This window comes from Bos indicus x Bos taurus, chromosome 15 (assembly GCF_003369695.1).
Source record: "Bos indicus x Bos taurus breed Angus x Brahman F1 hybrid chromosome 15, Bos_hybrid_MaternalHap_v2.0, whole genome shotgun sequence".
NCBI classification, from domain to species: Eukaryota; Metazoa; Chordata; class Mammalia; order Artiodactyla; family Bovidae; genus Bos; species Bos indicus x Bos taurus.
In genome coordinates, this window is record NC_040090.1 from 25,796,603 (window position 1) to 25,816,715 (window position 20,113).

Here is a 20,113-nt window from a genome sequence, read left to right on the forward strand (position 1 = left end):
CCTGATGAAATCTTTAGGACTTACTTTATATACAGAGAAAAAAATAAATTCATACAGATTCCATTTGTCAGCTTTATTTTGATTTAAATATATTTTAAAAAGCACAAGCACTTCACACCAAGAAGTTGTGTGTAAGCTCTCCTGATTCTCATCAACTATAGAAAAGTGTGTTTTGGACACAGTCAAGATCTGATTTGGTTCTTTTAAAAGTTTAGGAGAGAAAGCTTAGAAGGATTCTAAGTCTCTCCAGAATTGTTCTAAACAATCAGATTATAAGATTTTGGCCTTTGGTGACACATGAGGTCCCTTTATGTGACAGTAACTGCATTTCATCAGAGAGTATGAAAACTCAAAAGCTCAAACCTTTGTTTTTATTTGGCAAGGAAGTGCGATCTGAAAGCATGAAATAGTCCTGGGAAAAGTTTTTATTTCTGGTATCTCTTACTTGATGTACATTGAACCCAGAGTTTAGATGCTAACTTTTGACTTTGTGTTATATTAAAGATTGAATTGTCTGTTTTCCCTACCCTCAAAATACACGTTAGCACCTTAACCCCTCAGAATGTGATTTTATTTGGAGATAGGGTCTTTAGAAATTATGAAAGCGTGATGATTGGGTGGGCCCAATTCCAGAATGGCTGGTGTCCTTATAAGGAAAGGAGAATCTGGACACACACAGGGAGAACACATGGGAAGATGAAGGCAGAGATTGGGGTGATAGCTCTATCAATACAGCAACTAACCACAGAAACAAGGAGAGGCATGAGCAGCTTATCTCCCTGAGCCTTAGAAGGAGCCAAGTCGGTGGATACCTTGATCTCGGACTCTAGCCTCCAAAACTGAAACAGTCAATTTCTTTAAGCCACCCAGTATGTATGTGGTCCTTGATTATGCAGCCCTAGAAAGGAGATACATAAGAACCCAGGTTCTGGTGGCATTGCTATTGAAAATGGGTGCTGAAGCAAAATGTGGCTCGTGTGTACAGTCAGAGAGTCTCAGTGGAAATGGTTTTGGTGAAGAAAGGGTAAGACTCCTGGCCTCTGGGAGCGAGGGAAGGGGTTCTCTGCTGTGGTTGAAATGCTTTCTTAAAACAACATCTGTAGTTGACTTCTGCCTCCAGTGGCCTCCTGGGCTCATAAGCCCCTCAGAACTTGAGTTTTTCCCCATTTAAGACTGCCAGTTATTGCATTAGCTGTATCTTTCTCAGTTCAAGGACTTTGCAGGAGTTTGCAGTGGCAAAATATTCAGCACTGAGAAGAGGCATTTCTGCATGGCCCTTGTTCTGATGGGAATGTGATGAGCTTTTGTCTCTGGCCAGGGGTGTTTCCCCACTCCAGTACTCTTGCCTGGAAAATCCCATGGACGGAGGAGCCTGGTAGGCTGCAGTCCATGGGGTCACGAAGAGTCAGACATGACAGAGCGACTTCCCTTTCACTTTTCACTTTCATGCATTGGAGAAGGAAATGGCAACCCACTCCAGTGTTCTTGCCTGGAGAATTTTAGGGACAGGGGAGCCTGGTGGGCTGCCGTCTATGGGGTCATACAGAGTTGGAAGCCACTGAAGTGACTTAGCAGCAGCAGCAGGGGTGTTTAACCCGGTAAAGGTTTGTGCTGGCTGCTTATGCACACTTGATGCAAAGCATTATTTCAGTCATAATAGATTATGTTTTTTCCTTAAAACTTTCTGTTGTGCTTAGGATAAAATCTAGATCCCTTGCCATGATTTAAAAGGTCCTGCATAATCCATTCCCTCCTTCCTCAAATCGCATCCCAGCGTTCCAGTTGCTTTACTCCATACCAGTTCCCTCATTGGAAGGCTCACACTCTGGTTCTTCCGCTGGCTGGCTGCTCCTCATTCAGGTATAAGTTGGAGTCACCATCTGTTCCATCTAAAGGTAGGTTCCTCATCCTCTGCTAATAGGACAATACTTTGTTTCCTTGGTTATTATTATTGTTCAGTTGCTAAGTCGTGACCAACTCTTTGCAACCCCACAAACTATAGCCTGCCAGGCTCCTTTGTCCATGGAGTTCTCTAGGCAAGAATACTGGAGTGGGTTGCCATTTCCTCCTCCAGGGGATCTTCCTGGTCCAGGGATTGAACCCACGTCTCCTGCATTGGCAGGCGGGTTTTTTACCACTCAGCCCACCTGAGAAGTCCTTTGTTTATATTATGTGCTTAATTGTGCTTTCGCATTAAAGTTTAAGTTCCAGTGACAGCAAGAAGGATCACTACTGTCTTCACATTTGTTCCCCCATCACCTAGCACAGTATGGTGACTCGTATACCCTGCTGAATTGGCTTACTTTTCATAATTTTGCAAGTAGATAAAGAACTTACCCTAAGTGTTAGTCTCAGTTGTGCCCGACTCTTTGCGACCCTATGGACTGCAGCTCAGCAGGCTCCTCTGTCCATGAAATGTTCCAGGCAATGATACGGGAGTGGGTTGCCATTTCCTTCTCCAGGGGATCTTCCCAACCAAGGGATTGAACCCAGGTCTCCTGCACTGCAGGCAGATTCTTTACCAACTGAGTTACACATAAAAATGATAATACACGCATCAAGATAGGTGCACGTAACTTTCACAGAATCAGCTAAATCAAATAGTTTTTCCAAAATCATACAGTTAGTGATCAACACGGCCAAGATTCAATCTCAAATTTGTTTTCAAAGCCCATACTTTTCCCCCAGTGCCACAAGTGCAGTTACTGGTTTTTTCCTCTCCCATATTCTATTTTGGCACAGCACACGGCATGCAGTATCTTGGTTCCCCAACCAGGGATTGAACTCCTGCCCCCGGCAGTAGAAACACAAGAGTCTTAACCACAAGACCACCAGGGAAGTCCCCTCCTTACATTCATTTTTAGAAAAAATGATTGAAGTGTAGTTGATTTACAATGTTAATTTCTGCTGTACACCAAGTGATTCAGTCATGCTGCTACTGCTGCTAAGTCGCTTCAGTCATGTCCGACTCTTAGCGACCCCATGGACTGCAGCCCACCAGGCTCCTCCATCCATGGGATTTTCCAGGCAAGAGTACTGGAGTGGGGTGCCATTGCCCTCTCCAGATTAAGTCATACATATATGTAAAAATTCTTCATATTCTTTTCCATCATGTTTTATCACATATTGAATATAGTTCCTGTGCTATATGGTAGGATCTTGTTTACCCACTCTATTTGAGCCATGCAGCTAGCAGGATCTTAGTTTCCTAACCAACCAGGGATTGACTCTGGGGCCATGGCAGTGAAAGTGCAGAGTCCTGACCACTGGGACTGCCAGAGAATTCCCAATAGCTTTCTTTTTTTAATTGAAGTATAGTAATGTGGGCTTCCCTTGTGGTTCAGCTGGTAAAGAATCAACCTGCAATGTGGGAGAGCTGGGTTCGATCCCTGGGTTGGGAAGATCCACTGGAGAAGGGAGAGGCTATACTCCAGTATACAGAATAGTATACAGAATACTCCAGTATTCTGGCCTGGAGAATTCCATGGACTATATATAGTCCATGAGGTCGCAAAGAATCGGATACAACTGAATGACTTAAAAAAAAAGTTAATGTACAATGTTGTGTTAGTTTCAGGTGTACAGCAAAGTGATTCAGTTATACATACATAGATACATATTTTTCTCTATTTCTTAGGTTTCTTGGTATTTTTCGTTTGCTGCTGCTAAGTCACTTCAGTCGTGTCCGACTCTGTACGACCCCATAGACGGCAGCCCATCAGGCTTCCCCGTCCCTAGGATTCTCCAGGCAAGAACTCTGGAGTGGGTTGCCATTTCCTTCTCCAGTGCATGAAAGGAAAAGGAAAAGTGAAGTTGCTCAGTCATGTCCGACCCTCAGCGACCCCATGGACTGCAGCCTTCCAGGCTCCTCCGTCCATGGGATTTTCCAGGCAAGAGTACTGGAGTGGAGTGCCATTGCCTTCTCTGGTTTAGATGTTTTCTTTTTTGAGCTAGAATCCTGTGTCATACACACACATATACATAGGAACAAGAAAGCAACATACTTTTAGGTGGTAATGAGTGCTAAGAAGTCCAGGAGGGCAAGAAGGATGAAAGCCAAAGAGAAAAGACTCAGCAGCATGAAAATCACTCGAGGTTCAAAACCACTGATGCTACCATCCTTTCTCTCTGGGCTGTCCAAGGTGGGCTCAGAGACATGGACCCACCGTATCTAAGCAGCTAGTTTTTTTTTAAATTTTCCTTGGAACCTCTTGACAGCACCAACCTCCAGACAGTATTTCACATAATGCTTGCAATGACTGAGTACTAGTACCAATTTTTAAGCACCTACTCTGTGCTGATGATCCTTTTCTATAAATCACCCTTAACATACCCACTGACTCCCCACCATAGTTAGAATATAAATCTAAGCACCTCACCATAACACCCCCAGCCCATACTATATGCCTCCCTCTGAAGCCCTCCACTCTTTCCCCTCTCCACTTCGACTCTTCCCCTTTCTCCAACATGGCAGGAACTTGATGTTCCCTTGCCTGAAATCTGATAATGTTTTTGTCTATTTTGTCAGCCCACTACTTCCACAAAATCATAAACTTCTCGAGAGCAAGGCAGGCCTCTGTTTTGTTTCCTGCCATATGCTCAGACCAGTGCCTGGCATGTGGCAGACAATCAGTCCATCCTTGCTGAGAGAATGACATGAAAGAACATGGTGGTGCTATTGTACAGAAAGAGGACTGAAACGCCTCTCTGAAGAGATGATGTTTGAACCGAAACCTGAACGGTGTGAACTGAAGAAGTTACCCATGTGAATATCGGGGAAACTAGTGTTTTGATACGGCCCAGTAAAGAGTGTTTCTCTTCCCCTCTAGAGTTCTGAATGCGGGAGGAAATCAATGAATTGGTTGATGTGGGCCAAGATACCGCCTTTATTATTTATTTGTTCTTACTCCACATATTTATTGAATATCTTCTCTGTGCCAGTCATGTTCTTAGAGGGTAGGGGTGCAGTAGAGAAAAAAGACAAAGCCCTTGCCTCCAGGAGCCTACTTTCTGTTAAAGACAGGGCAGGCATACATACCTTAGGCTTAAGAAAATGTGCTCCTCAAATTTGCCACATTGAACCTCCTCATCTGGACCATGACTGATTTCTCATCATGCCCATTCTTCAGGGCCCTAGATACCATCCTCAGAAGGGCAGATATGAGATAGAAACACTTCTTCCTTCTTCCCAGACTTACCAGTCTCCCATGGTGTGAGTGCTTCCAAGAGAAGCAGTGAGAAGTAACCACTGAGATAGAGGTAAAACCTCGATATAAACATCTAAACACGTAAGTAATGTTGGAAACAGAATTAAAACACAAAGTTTCAAACCACGTTAAGTCTTAAAAATTGAAAACATTGGCAAAATTGGAATTCTTAAAATCCAATGTGACATTTTATAATACGAATACTTTTCTTTTAAAACTGATAAAGGGAGTCAGTAACACACACGTCCCCCCTTTTTCCCCACCTCCTCCTGTAACTAGAACCTCACAGATTTATTAAACTCTACATAACCTTTTCCTCCTACCTTTTAATGTTCTACCACAAGGTGGCACCAACGTGCTGTTGATACTATGTAAGAATTTTCTAGTATTAATTGTTCTTGCTAACTAAAGATTAGTGAAGTGAAGCGCTCAGTTGTATCCGACCTACCCCATGGACTGTAGCCCGGCTGGGTCCTCTGTCCATGGAATTTTCCAGGCAAGAGAACTGGGACCAGTTGCCATTTCCTACTCCAGGGGATCTTCCCAACCCAGGCATCAAACTCAGGTCTCCCACATTGCTGGTGAATTCTTTACCATTTGAGTCACCAGGGATCAGGTGTAAGTTTTAAAATGTACTCAACCTTTTCTTTAAAGCCCAAGATTAGTATTTCTATGTATTTTATGAAATTCAAAGCTTTGTAAATGTGGGAAAAAAACTTTCTAAACACATTCTAAAAGAAAAACAAACCTAAATAAGTTACATAGATACTATTCAGTATATAGGTTTCCAGGGGTGGGAGAGGAGTACAATTGATTCAGCATTGTTTTGATCCTTCTAAATATGAACAACTTTAGTTGGCTGGAAATTATTTTCAGCTTTACATCTTTTGATTATCTTCACTCAAATTCAAATACAATGTTTAATCAAAAGAAACGTTGTTTCAGGGACTTCCCTGGTGGTTCAGTGGTTAAGATTTCACACTTCAAATGCAGAGGGTATGGGTTCAATCCTGGGTTGGGGAACTAAGATCTCACATCCTGTGAGGTGTGGCCAAAAGATTTTTTTTTTTAATTCATTTCAGAGGGACCTGGTAAGTTCCTTTAAATAAATAAAAAAACTGAGGTATTACGATTAACTTGCTTTGTATGACACTAAACTTTTTTTAATGTTCTCCTTTCCTTGCAAATTAAAAATACATTGTCAAGTCAAATATAGAGTGGAATGAGCAATTGACCTAGATATTAGCTCCAGTTCTGCCAGTGACTAGGTATGCTGTCTTTAGTAATTCAGTTATCTCTGGTAAATGAGATTTAACTGGTGATCTCCAGAGATCCTTCTGTTTCTGAGGATTTCACAAGTATCAAGAAGAAAGTTTGGCACAACATAAGACAGAACTTTCTAACAGCCAGAACCATCCAAAGATGGAGTCAGCCCCTAATGAGGATGTGAATATGCTGACCATGTGTAAGGTGTAGTTTGCTCAGTTGTGTCCAACTTTTTGTGACCCCATGGACTGCCAGGACTGCCAGGCTCCTCTAGGCAAGAATAGTGGAGTGGGTTGCCATGTCTCTGTCTAGGGGAATCTTCTGGAACCAGGGTCTTCTGGATTGTAGGTCGATCCTTTACTGTCTGAGCCAACAGGGAAGCCCTAATGCTGACTATAGACATATCCAGAAGAAGCAGAGATGCTGTTTAACATTTTTAAGCCTTAGGTGCTTAGACAGATCTTAAGGTCCTTTTTAAGCCTAAATTTATTAATTCTATAAGTTAAATTGAATTGTAAGCTGCTTGACAGACTCCAAATCATACCTTCTATTTTGAGGCTGCCAAGAAAATGCACCTTTCCAATCTCTGACTATAGGTTGACTAACTGACTAACAATCCTGCTGGGAAGTTCTTCACCATAGTTCCCAGAGGCTGGTCCCAGTCAGTGACTCAGTGCAGCAGAAATACTAAGGCAGGAGGCACGGGACTCCTCTGATGGGTGAGTTTGTCTTAGGGTCTCCCCATTGGACGTACCAAGCTTTGATGAAACTGCACTGCCATCAGAGACTCATCCAACCACTTTTCCTTCCTTTCCTCTCTGACCTGGGGTCAAACTTGCATCATAAGATCTCAGGGCTCTAAGAGTCTCCCATACTTCCCTCCCCATGTTTCTTCACTAACATTTCCCTTCATGAATCTTTTGCATAAGCAATCCTATATGGGTGTCCGCTTCTCAAAGGACCAAAAGAATCCTGTAGCAGAGACTCATAAGTTTGGGTGGCAAATTACATCAGAAGCGGAACTTTTAAAATATTGAGACTCTCAGGCCCCATCCCAGACCTACTATTTTAGAATCAATGGAGGTGGAATTTGTATGTCTAAAGTCTTCTCCACTGACTTACCTGTGAATTGATCGAAACTGCTCAGTCCCCAGGAGAGTAGAGTCTGAGGTGTTAGATGTATGGTAACTATTCCTTGGGGAAAAATAAAAACTCCCCACAAAAGTCGAAAAGTTTGACAAGTTTGTGTTATTTTGGACTAAAAGGAACAAACTGGAAAAGTGAATATAATGTGTTTTCCTAACACCTCAAGGTCCTCCATTTTCTCTTTCATATTGAAAAATTTTAACTTTGCTCATATGTGTTCTGTGAACTGAATTCATATATTTTAACACTAACCTGAGGCAAAAAAAAAAAAAAAAAGGAGTGTAATAAATAGTACCAGATTTTGTCAACTAGACCCCAAGAAAGCATTTTTGTCATCACCCTAACATCCAGCCCCCTCGATCCAGTCTCCACATCCTCCCTTGCTTTGCCTCTTTCCTCAGGTAATCCTGAGAATTATAGATGGTTGGCAGTTTGTCTGAATTTTTAGAGCAATTGCCTCAGAATTTTTATTTTTGAAATTATATTAAAGACATTTTCAGAAACCTTGGGATTGTTAAAATTTTCATTCTGATTGCCACTCCTTTTAATTAGAAGAGAGTGATGGTAGCTGTTGTTAGACAAAAAGAAAGGAAATTACCTAAGATGTGTTTACCCAATTAGTCTTTTTTGAGACAGCATTAGGAGCCAGAACAGGAAAAGAAAGACAATCTACAGAATGTGAAGTATTCTTTCCACCTCTTCCCACAACTTCTCCTTGAGTCTACAGTCTCTTACTGCCTTCTTTCCTAGCTTTCTTTGCATGTATGTTCTTGTAGACAAGGAAGAGCTTTCAAGGATACACTTCAGCAGTAGAACTGTCTTCAACCCCACACCCCACCCCGAGTGCTGGTTTTCTATCCATGTCCATTATGGGCTTCAGAGACTTTGCATGTAGTTCTTTGAAATAATTGTCTCATGTTACGGTCTTTCCAAAACGTTTAAAGTTCTATTTGGAATTTTGAGGGAGTGAAAAGGAACCACATTCTGTGTCTGAACTTTATGTTAAAACTTTGGCCGGAGCAAATGCTCAGCATGACTAGGTGATAATCTTCACAGTTTTCTACTCTGATTTTTCTCCCTTTACTTTTCTGTGATAAGGCCTGGCTGCTTTAATGCTCATTTAATTTTTTTTTTTTTTGCCTCATTCTTTTTATCATTAGTAGATTATGTAGATTAGTAGATTGTAGGTTAGTAGATTATTATCACATGGACCTCGGGATCTACGAGCAGTTGTGTAATTCAGAAATTGTTGCCGACTCTCATTCTCTTCTTGGGTTAGATTTGAAATGGAAATATCAGGAAAAGAAAATCAGAATTAGAAAGGGTTAAGAATATATATTAGGTATATTGTGTATAGGAAAATGTTTCTGATACTTGTCCTAATATTTTGAAGTTTAGGGTCAATACGGGTCTTTAGAAGTACTGAATAGGACATCTGACTGCAGGATATTTGACCAGGTCAAGAAACTTAAGAAATTTTGAGGTGATGTTTTGAAAAGGGCTGGTTTCAAGAATGGTCTTCAGTCACACCAGAAGCCTTACTGCCAGTCACCACGTGCCAAGGTCCATCAGTTCTACACAGGTGGCAGAGGAAAGAGGTCCCATAAGCCCAAGTTTGACCACTTGTATGGCTTAAAAAGATAGTTTTAATTTTTCAACAATTTGATATTTTTATTTTTTGTGTGTGATTCAAGATAATCATTGTAGTTTAAACTTATCCCTAAAAAATAGATGCTATTTCCTGTGCAAAACAGGACCACTCTAGAGACATTGAGACTCCAAAGAAAAGGACAAGTAAGTGAGACACTAAGACTGCAAGCCTCTGAGGCCCAGTGTGGGAGTTCCACCAGCCCAGAGCCCTGGATCCAGATGTGGAGGCAGCAGAGCATAGAAACAAGCATTTACCTTGAGGACTCAGTTGTTAGAGTAGGGACATAACAGTTGTCTGAGGGGTAGGGATTAGACTTGATATTATTTCCTTATTTCCTGGAATCTATTATGTTTTGAAGTGTTTATGTATGGATCAGATCAGATCAGTCCCTCAGTCGTGTCTGACTCTGCGACCCCATGAATCTCAGCACGCCAGGCCTCCCTGTCCATCACCAACTCCTGGAGTTCACTGAGACTCACGTCCATCGAGTCAGTGATGCCATCCAGCCATCTCATCCTGTCGTCCCCTTCTCCTCTTGCCCCCAGTCCCTCCCAGCATCAGAGTCTTTTCCAATGAGTCAACTCTGCGCATGAGGTGGCCAAAGTACTGGAGTTTCAGCTTTAGCATCATTCCTTCCAGAGAAATCCCAGGGCTGATCTCCTTCAGAATGGACTGGTTGGATCTCCTTACAGTCCAAGGGACTCTCAAGAGTCTTCTCCAACACCACAGTTCAAAAGCATCAATTCTTCGGCGCTCAACCTTCTTCACAGTCCAACTCTCACATCCATACATGACCACAGGAAAAACCATAGCCTTGACTAGACGAACCTTTGTTGGCAAAGTAATGTCTCTGCTTTTGAATATGCTATCTAGGTTGGTCATAACTTTCCTTCCAAGGAGTAAGCGTCTTTTAATTTCATGGCTGCAGTCACCATCTGCAGTGATTTTGGAGCCCAGAAAAATAAAGTCTGACACTGTTTCCACTGTTTCCCCATCTATTTCCCATGAAGTGATGGGACCGGATGCCATGATCTTCGTTTTCTGAATGTTGAGCTTTAAGCCAACTTTTTCACTCTCCTCTTTCACTCTCATCAAGAGGCTTTTTAGTTCCTCTTCACTCTGCCATAAGGGTGGTGTCATCTGCATATCTGAGGTTATTGATATTTCTCCCAGCAATCTTGATTCAAGCTTGTGTTTGTATATGTACATATAAAAACCCATAAATATGTATGTATGTATAGATACATACATAATTTTAATAACATAAACAGCTTCGAGGGCTTCCCTGGTGGCTCAGCGATAATCTGCCTGCACTGCAGGAGTTGTGGGTTGGACCCCTGGATGAGGAAGATCCCCTGGAGAAGGAAATGGCAACCCACTCCAGTATTCTTGCCTGGAGAATCCCATGGACAGAGGAGCCTGGCGGGCTCAGTCCATGGGGTTGCAAAGAGTCGGACATGACTTAGCGACTAAACAACAGCAACGAAACAGCTTCAAACATCAGGTGGCGGGTCTGGCACGGATGCTTTTCATAAAGTCAACAGCTATTATTCACCCATCATGTGACTGCATCAGGTCAATATTTGGAGTGTCTTTTGGATGGGAGGTACCATAAACCCTAAGCATCCAGGACGACTTGTACACCATTCATTCTAGAAAGAGAGGCATGTTTAAGCTTGCAATGGACTCTTAAGGGCTCCTGCAATATAATCTTCACCATGAGCTCACCACGGAGACCAGAAGTTTAAAAGTGCTTAATGTCAACAGGCAAGGAAAGACGGTTACATTTGAGGCGTGTCTTTCTGAATTTTACATAATCCTACAAATGGTTTTAAAAAATAATTAGATTTCAATAAAGGATTAGCACCTATAAAACAGGGTTGGGAAACTGTATGGCCCACGGGCCAGAACTAGTCCAACATGTGTTTTTGCCAAAAAAAAAAAAAAGGTTTTATTGGAACACAGCCACATTTATTTGCTTACATATCATTTATGATTGCTTTTGTGCTACAATGGCAGAGTTGAATAGTTATGACAGAGACCATGTGGTCCACAAGGCTCCAAATATTTACTGTCTGGCCCTAAACTAGAAAAACAAATATAAGCAACTCAACAGAAAACAAACAGGCAAAGGAAACAAATAGGCAGTATATGGAAGAGCACACCAAATGCCCAATAAATACATGAGAAGATGCAGTTGTAATCAGGGAAATTCAATTTAAACTACACTTTGATTTTATTTGGTGTGCATCAGGTTCACAAATATTTAAGTCTTAAAACAGTATTGGTAGGAAGTAGAGTAATGAGGTTTCTTATTCTCTGCTGAAGGAAGGACAAGTAAGTACAGTCACATTGGAAAGCCATTTGACATCCAATAATGGTGAGTGTGTGAGTGTACCTAAGCTGCTGCTGGTAAGTCACTTCAGTCATGTCCGACTCTGTGTGACTCCATAGACGGCAGCCCACCAGGCTCCCCCGTCCCTGGGATTCTCCAGGCAAGAACACTGGAGTGGGTTGCCATTTCCTTCTCCAATGCATGAAAGTGAAAAGTGAAAGTGAAGTCGCTCAGTCGTGTCTGACTCTTCACGACCCCATGGACTGCAGCCTACCAGGCTCCTCTGTCCATGGGATTTTCCAGGCAAGAGTACTGGAGTGGGGTGCCATCACCTTCTCCTGTACCTAAGCTATGACCCAGAAATTCCACTCCTAGACACACACACATATATAAAGGAAAATACATTTTAGAGAATCTCTTGCATATATGAAAAAGGAGACTTGAACAAGAATATTCATGGTAGTAGTTTTAGAAAAAAAACCCAAAAGTTTAAACAGAATGGACAAATAAATACTGAGTTATTTTTAAATGGAATACTATGTAGTAATGAAAATGAATTAACAATAGCACATAGTTCATGAACATGGACAAAGCTCACAGGTTGAAGAAAACAAGTTGCTGAAGAATACAGAATGATATTCTTTTTAGGGATGCACACATACAAAAAGCATGAAAATATGCATGGGCATTAATGATGAAGTTTAGGCAAGGGCGTACTTCCAGGGAAAGAAAGAAGGAAAGGAATATGATTGGGGAGGAGTACAAAGGGAACTTCAACTACATTTGTAACACTGTATTTCTTAAGCTGACTGCTGTGAACTTAGATTTTTTTTCTTTTGTCATTTGGAAGTATTTTATAAAAAGTGAAATTCTGTACATTCGAGGACTTTTAATTTAGTCGTTATAGCACTCCCAGAGAACCCTCACAATCTCTGTTTTTGTTTCCTTAATAGAGCAGCCTGCAGAAGCATACACTTGCATAGGTCTGTATTTGTAAGAATGGGTGAGAGGGTGAGTGGGACCAAAGTCCAGCTTGTCCACGAGTCAACACACCTTGTACCCTCTGCCCCAAAGCCCCAAGATGAGCATCACCAGGAAGGGACGCCTCCTTCGTTGCTCCACTTCCTCTTATCTAGCCTGTGGATGCTACCTATTTACTCATCCATGGCATGAAAAGCTAGAAAGAAGAACCAGTCTGCAGGCAGAGTCTCTATTAAATTTATCTCTTGTCTGTCATCAAATTTTGGTTCATCTAGATATCATTCCAGGTCCTTAAGGGTTATGGAAAAGCTGATCATTTTTCTCTAGTTATCTGGGATAGTATCTTAAAAATCAGGGTGTGTTTTTTTTTCTCTCTTCGGGCATCTTATCCAAGAAGCGAAGACTAATTGGCCAGTTTAAAGCAAAGCATACATAATGTAGCAACTATATGAAACACTAAGACTGTAACATATCTTACCTCTTTTTTCCTCTACCCATGTCCTTTGTTCCTAATATTTTCTCTTCTTAGACAAGCTGCAAATTTGAATCCTCCTTTCTTACCTTCTTCATCTCCTAGATAATAGAAATGTGTTCTTCAATAAAATCTATATCTCTCCCTTTTCCAAAATCCAAATCTCTCCTTTCACTTGAGTTCCCAGCCCTAAGATCTTATTCCTTGAAAGCAAAGGATAAAGTTCCCGACTTGACATGCATCAAAACGTTGATTTCGAGGCTTTAAAGCCTATTAAGATGTTTTGCAGTTTTAGTCAAGTTTTGCATGTGATTCTTATGCTTACTAAAGTTTAAAGAAAGGAAACGAGTTATTTGGCCAAAATAAGATCAATCAGTATAACATATTATTATTATAAAAAAAGAAGATAATGATATCTTGGCAAGAAAATTCTGTTGTAATGAAAGAGAAGTGTTAAAGGAATCAAAGAAACAAAATTAACAGTTTTCACTTGCTCCTGAGAGTTGCCAGCAAATAATGGAAGTGATTTAGACAATGGAATCCAGTTTAGAGAAGGCTCCAAGGGTACCATACAAGGAACCAGGAGCCCAGGAGCTGTTCTGTGATGATATTGGACAGAGCACAGTATCTGCAAGCTTCCGATTTTTTTTTTTTTTTCCCGATTTCTTATCCATAAAACCAGAGGGTTGTCCAGCTACCTTTAAATTCTCTTTCAAACCTACAACTATAGGAAACAGGTCGTTCCTAAAACTTAAATTCAAGGCATATCTGTATTTATTTGACTGTCAAGCATGTCAAACAAGAATTTATTGTTACTCATATGCCCAACTGGCATTATTTTAAAATCTGAATGTAAGGATGATGGAAAATTTTCATTTAAAATTTTCGGGTCTGTATCAACTTATTTCTAGTTTCTTTAATTTTACTTATATGACATGAGTAATCAACTTGATGAGAGTGAAAATTTTAACTCTGCCTACCTTAAAATATGTGTGGGAAATGTCTTCAAAATTGAGAAAAATAACTCAAAATCATAGTGGACAGCAAGAAAGGAGGTGCCTACAAAGCACTAGTTGGTACAAACAACAATAAAAAAAAAAAAAAAACAAAACAATAACGTGGGGTCTATTATGCCATAAAAGTCCAGAAGAGGAAGGAATACTGATAATAACACCAAAGTTGCTGCTGGCTTCTCAAGGGTAGTTACTAGCACTGTTTCGTCGTCTGGAAAAATTGTCCAGTGTTCAGAAACATCACTTCTGTTGACCCTAACAAGATTCCTGTGTTCCAGGGTTTTGAAGTAGGTGAGAAAATAGTCTGCGTCAAGGGTCACCAAAACTCCATATAGTGGATAGCTAATGCTAAGACTTAGCTACTCAGTGCATATCGAGATAGGTATAAAGACGTTAGGTGAAGGGAGAGGTTCGTGGGGGGTACACTGTTTTAATTTTAGTATATAGGTGAAACAAATATTTATGCCAGATTAAGAGAAGCCTGTTCCATCCTCTTTAAAATCTTTTCCCCATTGGTACAGCTCCCAGAGTCCTCACCATTTGGAGCAGCACAGTCATTTGAAACTTAACTGAACGCTGGAGGCAAGTTCTACTTTTCAGGTCGTCCAATTTAGGAGATCCAGTTTCTGCAGAGGGAAGAAAACAAGTGTGTGTATGGGGGGAAACCAGATTCTACGTCTTCAGATCCTTCTACCTTCGATCCACAACCTGCCACGCAAATCGAGCCAAGTCAGGGATTTCTGCCTAGAACTACCACCACCACCACCACCTTGTCACTCACGCCCGATACACACGCCCTTCTGGTCCACTCTCGGCCAATGGTGGCTCCTCTCCTCGCATAGTAATGAGCTAGAGACCTCCCCCGGCCAATGGCGCTCCGGGAGAGGGGTTAGTTTTGCATGTACCTAAGTGATTTGCATAACCCAGCGGCTGGGGGCTTGGGAACCCGAGCGTGCAACCCTAGAAGGGAAAAAGGACGGGAGGAGATCGAGCCGCGGCTGCGAGAAGAGCGAGAAAGAGCCTGGGTGTTTGTGCGAGAGCCGGGCGGGGGCTGGGGCGAGGGGCCGGCATGGCTGAAGTCTGCGCTCCGCAACCTTGAAGAGCGGCTGCGGCGGGAGGCCGGGGACCAGGAGGCGGGTGCGATGGCAGAGCGCGGCCCCCGCAGCTGCGCCCGGCCGGGCCGGCTGGCCTGAGCCGCGGGAGGACCTGGGGCTGCCTCTGCGCTTCCATGGAGCAGCGGGAAGGGCGAAACTCCGGAGCGCCGCGTTCCTGCGCTGCTGCCGCGGACTGTTGAAGGAGCCGAGCCCGCGTGACTGCCGAGAGAGGAGAGCCCCCGGCCCAACCCGCAGGCCTGCCGCCCAGGGCGGCGGGGGGCGTCGGAGGGCGGCGGAGGCGCGCCGAGCGAGCGGCGCCGCGGGAGAGGCCGGCGCGGGTGGCGGCCGCAGCAATGCCGGGCCCGCTGGGGTTGCTCTGCTTCCTCGCCCTGGGGCTGCGCGGCTCAGCCGAGCCCAGCGGCGCGGCGCCGCCTCTCTGCGCGGCGCCCTGTAGCTGCGACGGAGACCGTCGGGTGGACTGCTCCGGGAAGGGGCTGACGGCCGTGCCCGAGGGGCTCAGCGCTTTCACCCAATTGCTGTGAGTCGGGCTGCGGGGGCGCCCGGGGTGAGGGCGCCGGGGGGCGGAGCCAGTGGCCGATCCCATCCCACCCCCACCCCCCGCAATGTGCCGAGGAGGGCGGGGGGAGGGGGCGCCGGCACCTCTTTGGCACTCACTCCAGCGCCACGGGCTTCCCCAGCTTTGCCAATCCGGGTCCGAGACCCGTGTAGCTTTTTTTCCCAGGCTTTAAGGGCACGATCATCAGCTCCCCCACACCCCCTAACTCTCAAGTGCATCTGGGGCCGAGGAGGAAAGAGGAATCTGGAAACGCTTGCCCTTGGCAACCTTTTCACGCGACTTTCTCTTCTCACCCGGGCCCCCTGCTCAGCTGGCAAGAGCTTTGCAGGCGTTAGGGGTGAGGGCGCCTCGAACTTGGCCCGAGTCTGAGACCGAGGAGGTTTTCGTGGGGAAGCACCTGGAGCCTCCCGAGTTCCAGCATGTGGGGAGAAGAAACACCTGTACGGTAGTCAGGGCCAGTGGCCTTCCTGTTTGGCTCTGTCCGGGGAGAGCAACCTGGCACCTGGGTCCGCTTGCACTCCGGACTCATCAGCCAGCGCCTGGGGTTCTGGAGCGCGCGGGGAAGCCAGGCCAAAACAAGGGAGAAGGAGGGGAAATTGCAGGTTTCTCTGAATGTATTAGTCTTCTTACCCAACAAGGCCTTTTAAAGAAGGAATGCTGACCTGAAGTACAGGATACTGGAGGAAAATGAAAGTACTAGAGCATAAACTCTGCCCGTCTCGAAAGGTAGCCGTTTTCTGTTGTTGCTTAACCAGGAGAACTTTCCTTTTGAGCTCCCCGAGGTTGGGGAAGTCGCTCAAATGGTTCTGACTTCCACAGACCCTCTCCACAAATGGGGACAGTCTCTGCTTTTAGACATTCGCTTCAGAAAAGAAGAATCTGAAATAGGTGCCGGAGGTGGCATTGGCAAATGGCCTCCGTAGAGAAAGAGTAGGATAATTGAGTGCCGGGCTTGGGGTAGGCTCCTGTTCCTCCTTGTGCTGTGTGGCCAGATTAAATCAAGGGCAGTGAAAGAACTGAGAGAGAAAGGGGTTCTGAAAGGCCTTGGGTAAAGGGAATTTCCTTTTACCTTATACCTCCTGAGGGGGATCTCTTAGACCTAGACAGTTGGAAAGAGCAGACCCCCATGGAGAATCCTCTCTATTCAGGCCAGAGTATTGCTGTCTCCAGGTGGGTGGTGGGAACTGTTCTGCTTGCCGTCTGCCAATGGGTGTTTTTTTTTTTTTTGAGTATTGTGGCCAGTTGCCTTGGAACCGGTGTCATTCTTTGGCCACCACCACTCCTCTTTTTTTATCCCCCTCCTTTCAGCTTGAAGTTACATAATTGAAGTCATTTTCCTTCAATAAGGTGAAATTTAACTTTTCCATGAAAAATGTTAACTTTGCAGTGAGGAGCATTTTGCCTACAAAAGATACATTATGTGGAAAAGTTGGGGTGGGAGTGGGGAACCAGAAGGAAAGAAGACTAGGTAGAGGGGATGGGACTGTTTTTTCCCCCAAGACCTCTTTAAACTTTTAGGGAATTCATTGCAGAAGAGGTACCTTTCCCTGACAATTCTTTCAAGCCCCAGAGAGAAAAGCATACTTTTACTATTTTGACCAGTTGAAAAGACCTTGTGAGCAGATTCCTTGAGTTTTAATGACTAGTCTTGCCTGCTCTGTAAGGAAAAGGGCTGTTTTACCTTATTACCTAAAAAGCACAAAGAAATACAACATTTTTAGGAGAGTGCACTCCTTGCTATACAGCATCAGACATCTTTCTTTAGAATTCACCAATGTCCTGTTTTTGACTTTGAGCCTTACACAAGTGACTGGATGGCTTGGGAAACATGAAGATAATTGGCACCAGTCCAGATCAGATTGCCTAAACTAGCATCATCGTAGCACTTTCTGAGCTGTGGTAGTGGGCACTTGTGTTACATTTTCTTCTTCACTTCATGACCTGTAGAGTATTATACACCTGACAACTCCTTATTTCACCTGAATACTCTCCATTTCACCCTTAAAAGTATATGTTATATGACCAGTGCATGTAAAGGGCGTCACAAGGTCAGTATATTTGCATTTTGGAAAATCAGTGACTTCAAAAGCCACATTGGGGAGGGGTGGGTGCTATGATCTGCCCATTCAACAGTTGATCTTACAAGACATCTTGGAATCACCCGTGGTCTGTTTGCAAGTACTTCTGATTTGCTGTCCCATCACAGCTTTGGTGAGCCTAAGCTACACACCAAGGGACTAGATCAAGGGTTCCCAAACTTTGATTGACTGATTTTCTAACTTCTGGAGCATGGGCACCAAGGCCTATTTAGTTATCCGTAAAATGGTAATCACAAAAATAGAAGTCAAAACGATGAGACTATAATTTTAAATCAGTTCTTGTATTTTTTTGTCATTCATCAGTGGCATCTCACCTTCACCTCACTCAGGGGTGTACACATCCCATATTGGAGACTCTTGGTCGACAGAGCAGGGATTTTATTTTATTCAACGTGGAGTTGCACAGAGCCCGGTACCCAGGAAGCACTTTAAAAATGTTGCAGTGAATAAATAAGGACTTCAGGGCACACCAAGGGGCAGAATTGGGGATTGGAATTCAGCCCTCATTCCCACACGGGATTGCCAAACTCCGCATTCTCAGCATTTAGCCTTTTGTCCAGATCTGAGAAGGCCCCAGAGTGAGGAGGCTACCTGCTTCTTCTCCTTCAGGCTCGTTTAAACTTGTTCAGTCTAACAGTGTCTATTTCCTGCCGAAAGCTGCTTTATCCAAGTCTAGGGGCAAAATCAGATCTAATCCTCAGTATTGTTGATGAGATTCTTGTGTTCACAGCATCGGCTGCACCTGTAGTGATTATTTATATTTCGCAGCAGCAGTTCCCCATCCTGTGTCACAGTGCAATGGCTTGTCACACTTCACCCTGACATGTTTGAAAGGAAGTGCTCTGACTAGTATTAAAATTCCAACGTGTATTTTTAATCAAAAAGATTCAAGGTTATTCCTCTATTAGATCTAATAAGGTCTGTCTTAATCACCTGTGTTCCAAGATTCTTGATGGGGAGATAAAGAGATGAAGTCACGCTGGAGGTGGGGAAGGGATTGTGAATGTATGTTCTCTGGTTTGTGTGGCCACAAAATTTGAGACCTGTAGGGACACAAATTTCCACATCCTAGGTTATATCTGGTGCATAGTTTTAGGATTATAAAGGCTGTTTCTGTGGCTTTGTGGAGAGGGTAGTGGGTTTGAGCTCTTGACTGTAATAGTTCTTACCATGCTACTCAGTAATTGGGTGGCCTTGAGCAAGTCATTCTACCTTTTTTTTCGGGAGGTGGGTGACAGTTTTTCATTGGAAAAATGAAGTCATTGGATTCCCTAGGTCCTATTTAGGCTGCTTGTAGCTTCCAGATGTTCTATGATTTTATAATCCTTTCACAATTTTAGGATGGCAAGGTGACTATAGCGTTCTGCTGCTTTCGTGAAAAGATCCCAGAAGGATCTGAATATCCTTCTAGTTGAAGTTGCACAAGCCTATTTATTGCCACTCACTCTGAGGAAGAGTTCTTTGTGTTTAGAAGTGTGTGTTAGGAAATTTGCCATGGAGACTTGTTGCAGAATGCCTGACTAGCTAAGGCGCTTTGCTGGGGTAGAATAGCCCCGCTTGTTTCCTGTCGGTATGGCTTCACACTTGGAAAATAAAATCACTCTGTTTCAGTAATTTGGATACTGTACAAAAAGTTACTCAACGTCCTCACTTCCATGTAATTAGTCATAATCTCTCCAGCCTTCACAGTGTGCGTACCCTGTACAGAGGCAGGTTAGCAAGCTTTCTATATAAAATTGATGGTTACCTGAGGGGCTTTGAAGGGTTTTAAAAAATAATCTGTTGTTTTTTCTTCTTTGGGAAGCATCATCTCAAATTCTTCCCTAAGGTGTACTTTTTTCATGATACCAAGCACCTTTCTTTTAACAGTATTATTTGAAAATATTTTCTTATGTTTCCTCTAATGTTAGTTGTATTCCCAGGTAGGTCAGTAATCAGTGGCTAAATGTTTATGCCTTTTTTGATGGTCAAGTCTTGATATCTTGGTGTCTGAATTACTCTCTGTAAATTTCATTGTTAGCTTATTTTCTGTGGGCTGTCTTTCTAGAGAAGTATTTGTGTTATATACCAGGCAACTTTGTTCTAAACAAGGGCAATATATGAACATCTTTAAGTACAGGTCCTTCATTCCACAAACTAGTGAACTGCTGGATTTTCTTTCAATTCAAGAGGAAAGAGCATTCTGCTGGGAATACAGAAAGCTGGTTTCCAGATCTGTCAATAAATCACACAGGTGACCTTGAGTGGTGACATACTTAACCCTTCAGGGCCT

General features: G+C 43.3%; 1 protein-coding gene across 1 annotated transcript in view; it reads left to right on the forward strand.

The window, feature by feature from the left end:
- Positions 1 to 14,978: 14,978 nt before the first annotated feature.
- Positions 14,979 to 20,113, forward strand: part of LGR4 (leucine rich repeat containing G protein-coupled receptor 4) — a 106,006-nt gene continuing 100,871 nt past the window's right edge. Inside the window, exon 1 of the mRNA XM_027562793.1 lies at positions 14,979 to 15,703. Coding sequence (XP_027418594.1) covers positions 15,519 to 15,703 — 185 coding nt within the window. The 5' untranslated portion in view covers positions 14,979 to 15,518. The remainder of the gene's footprint in view (positions 15,704 to 20,113) is intronic.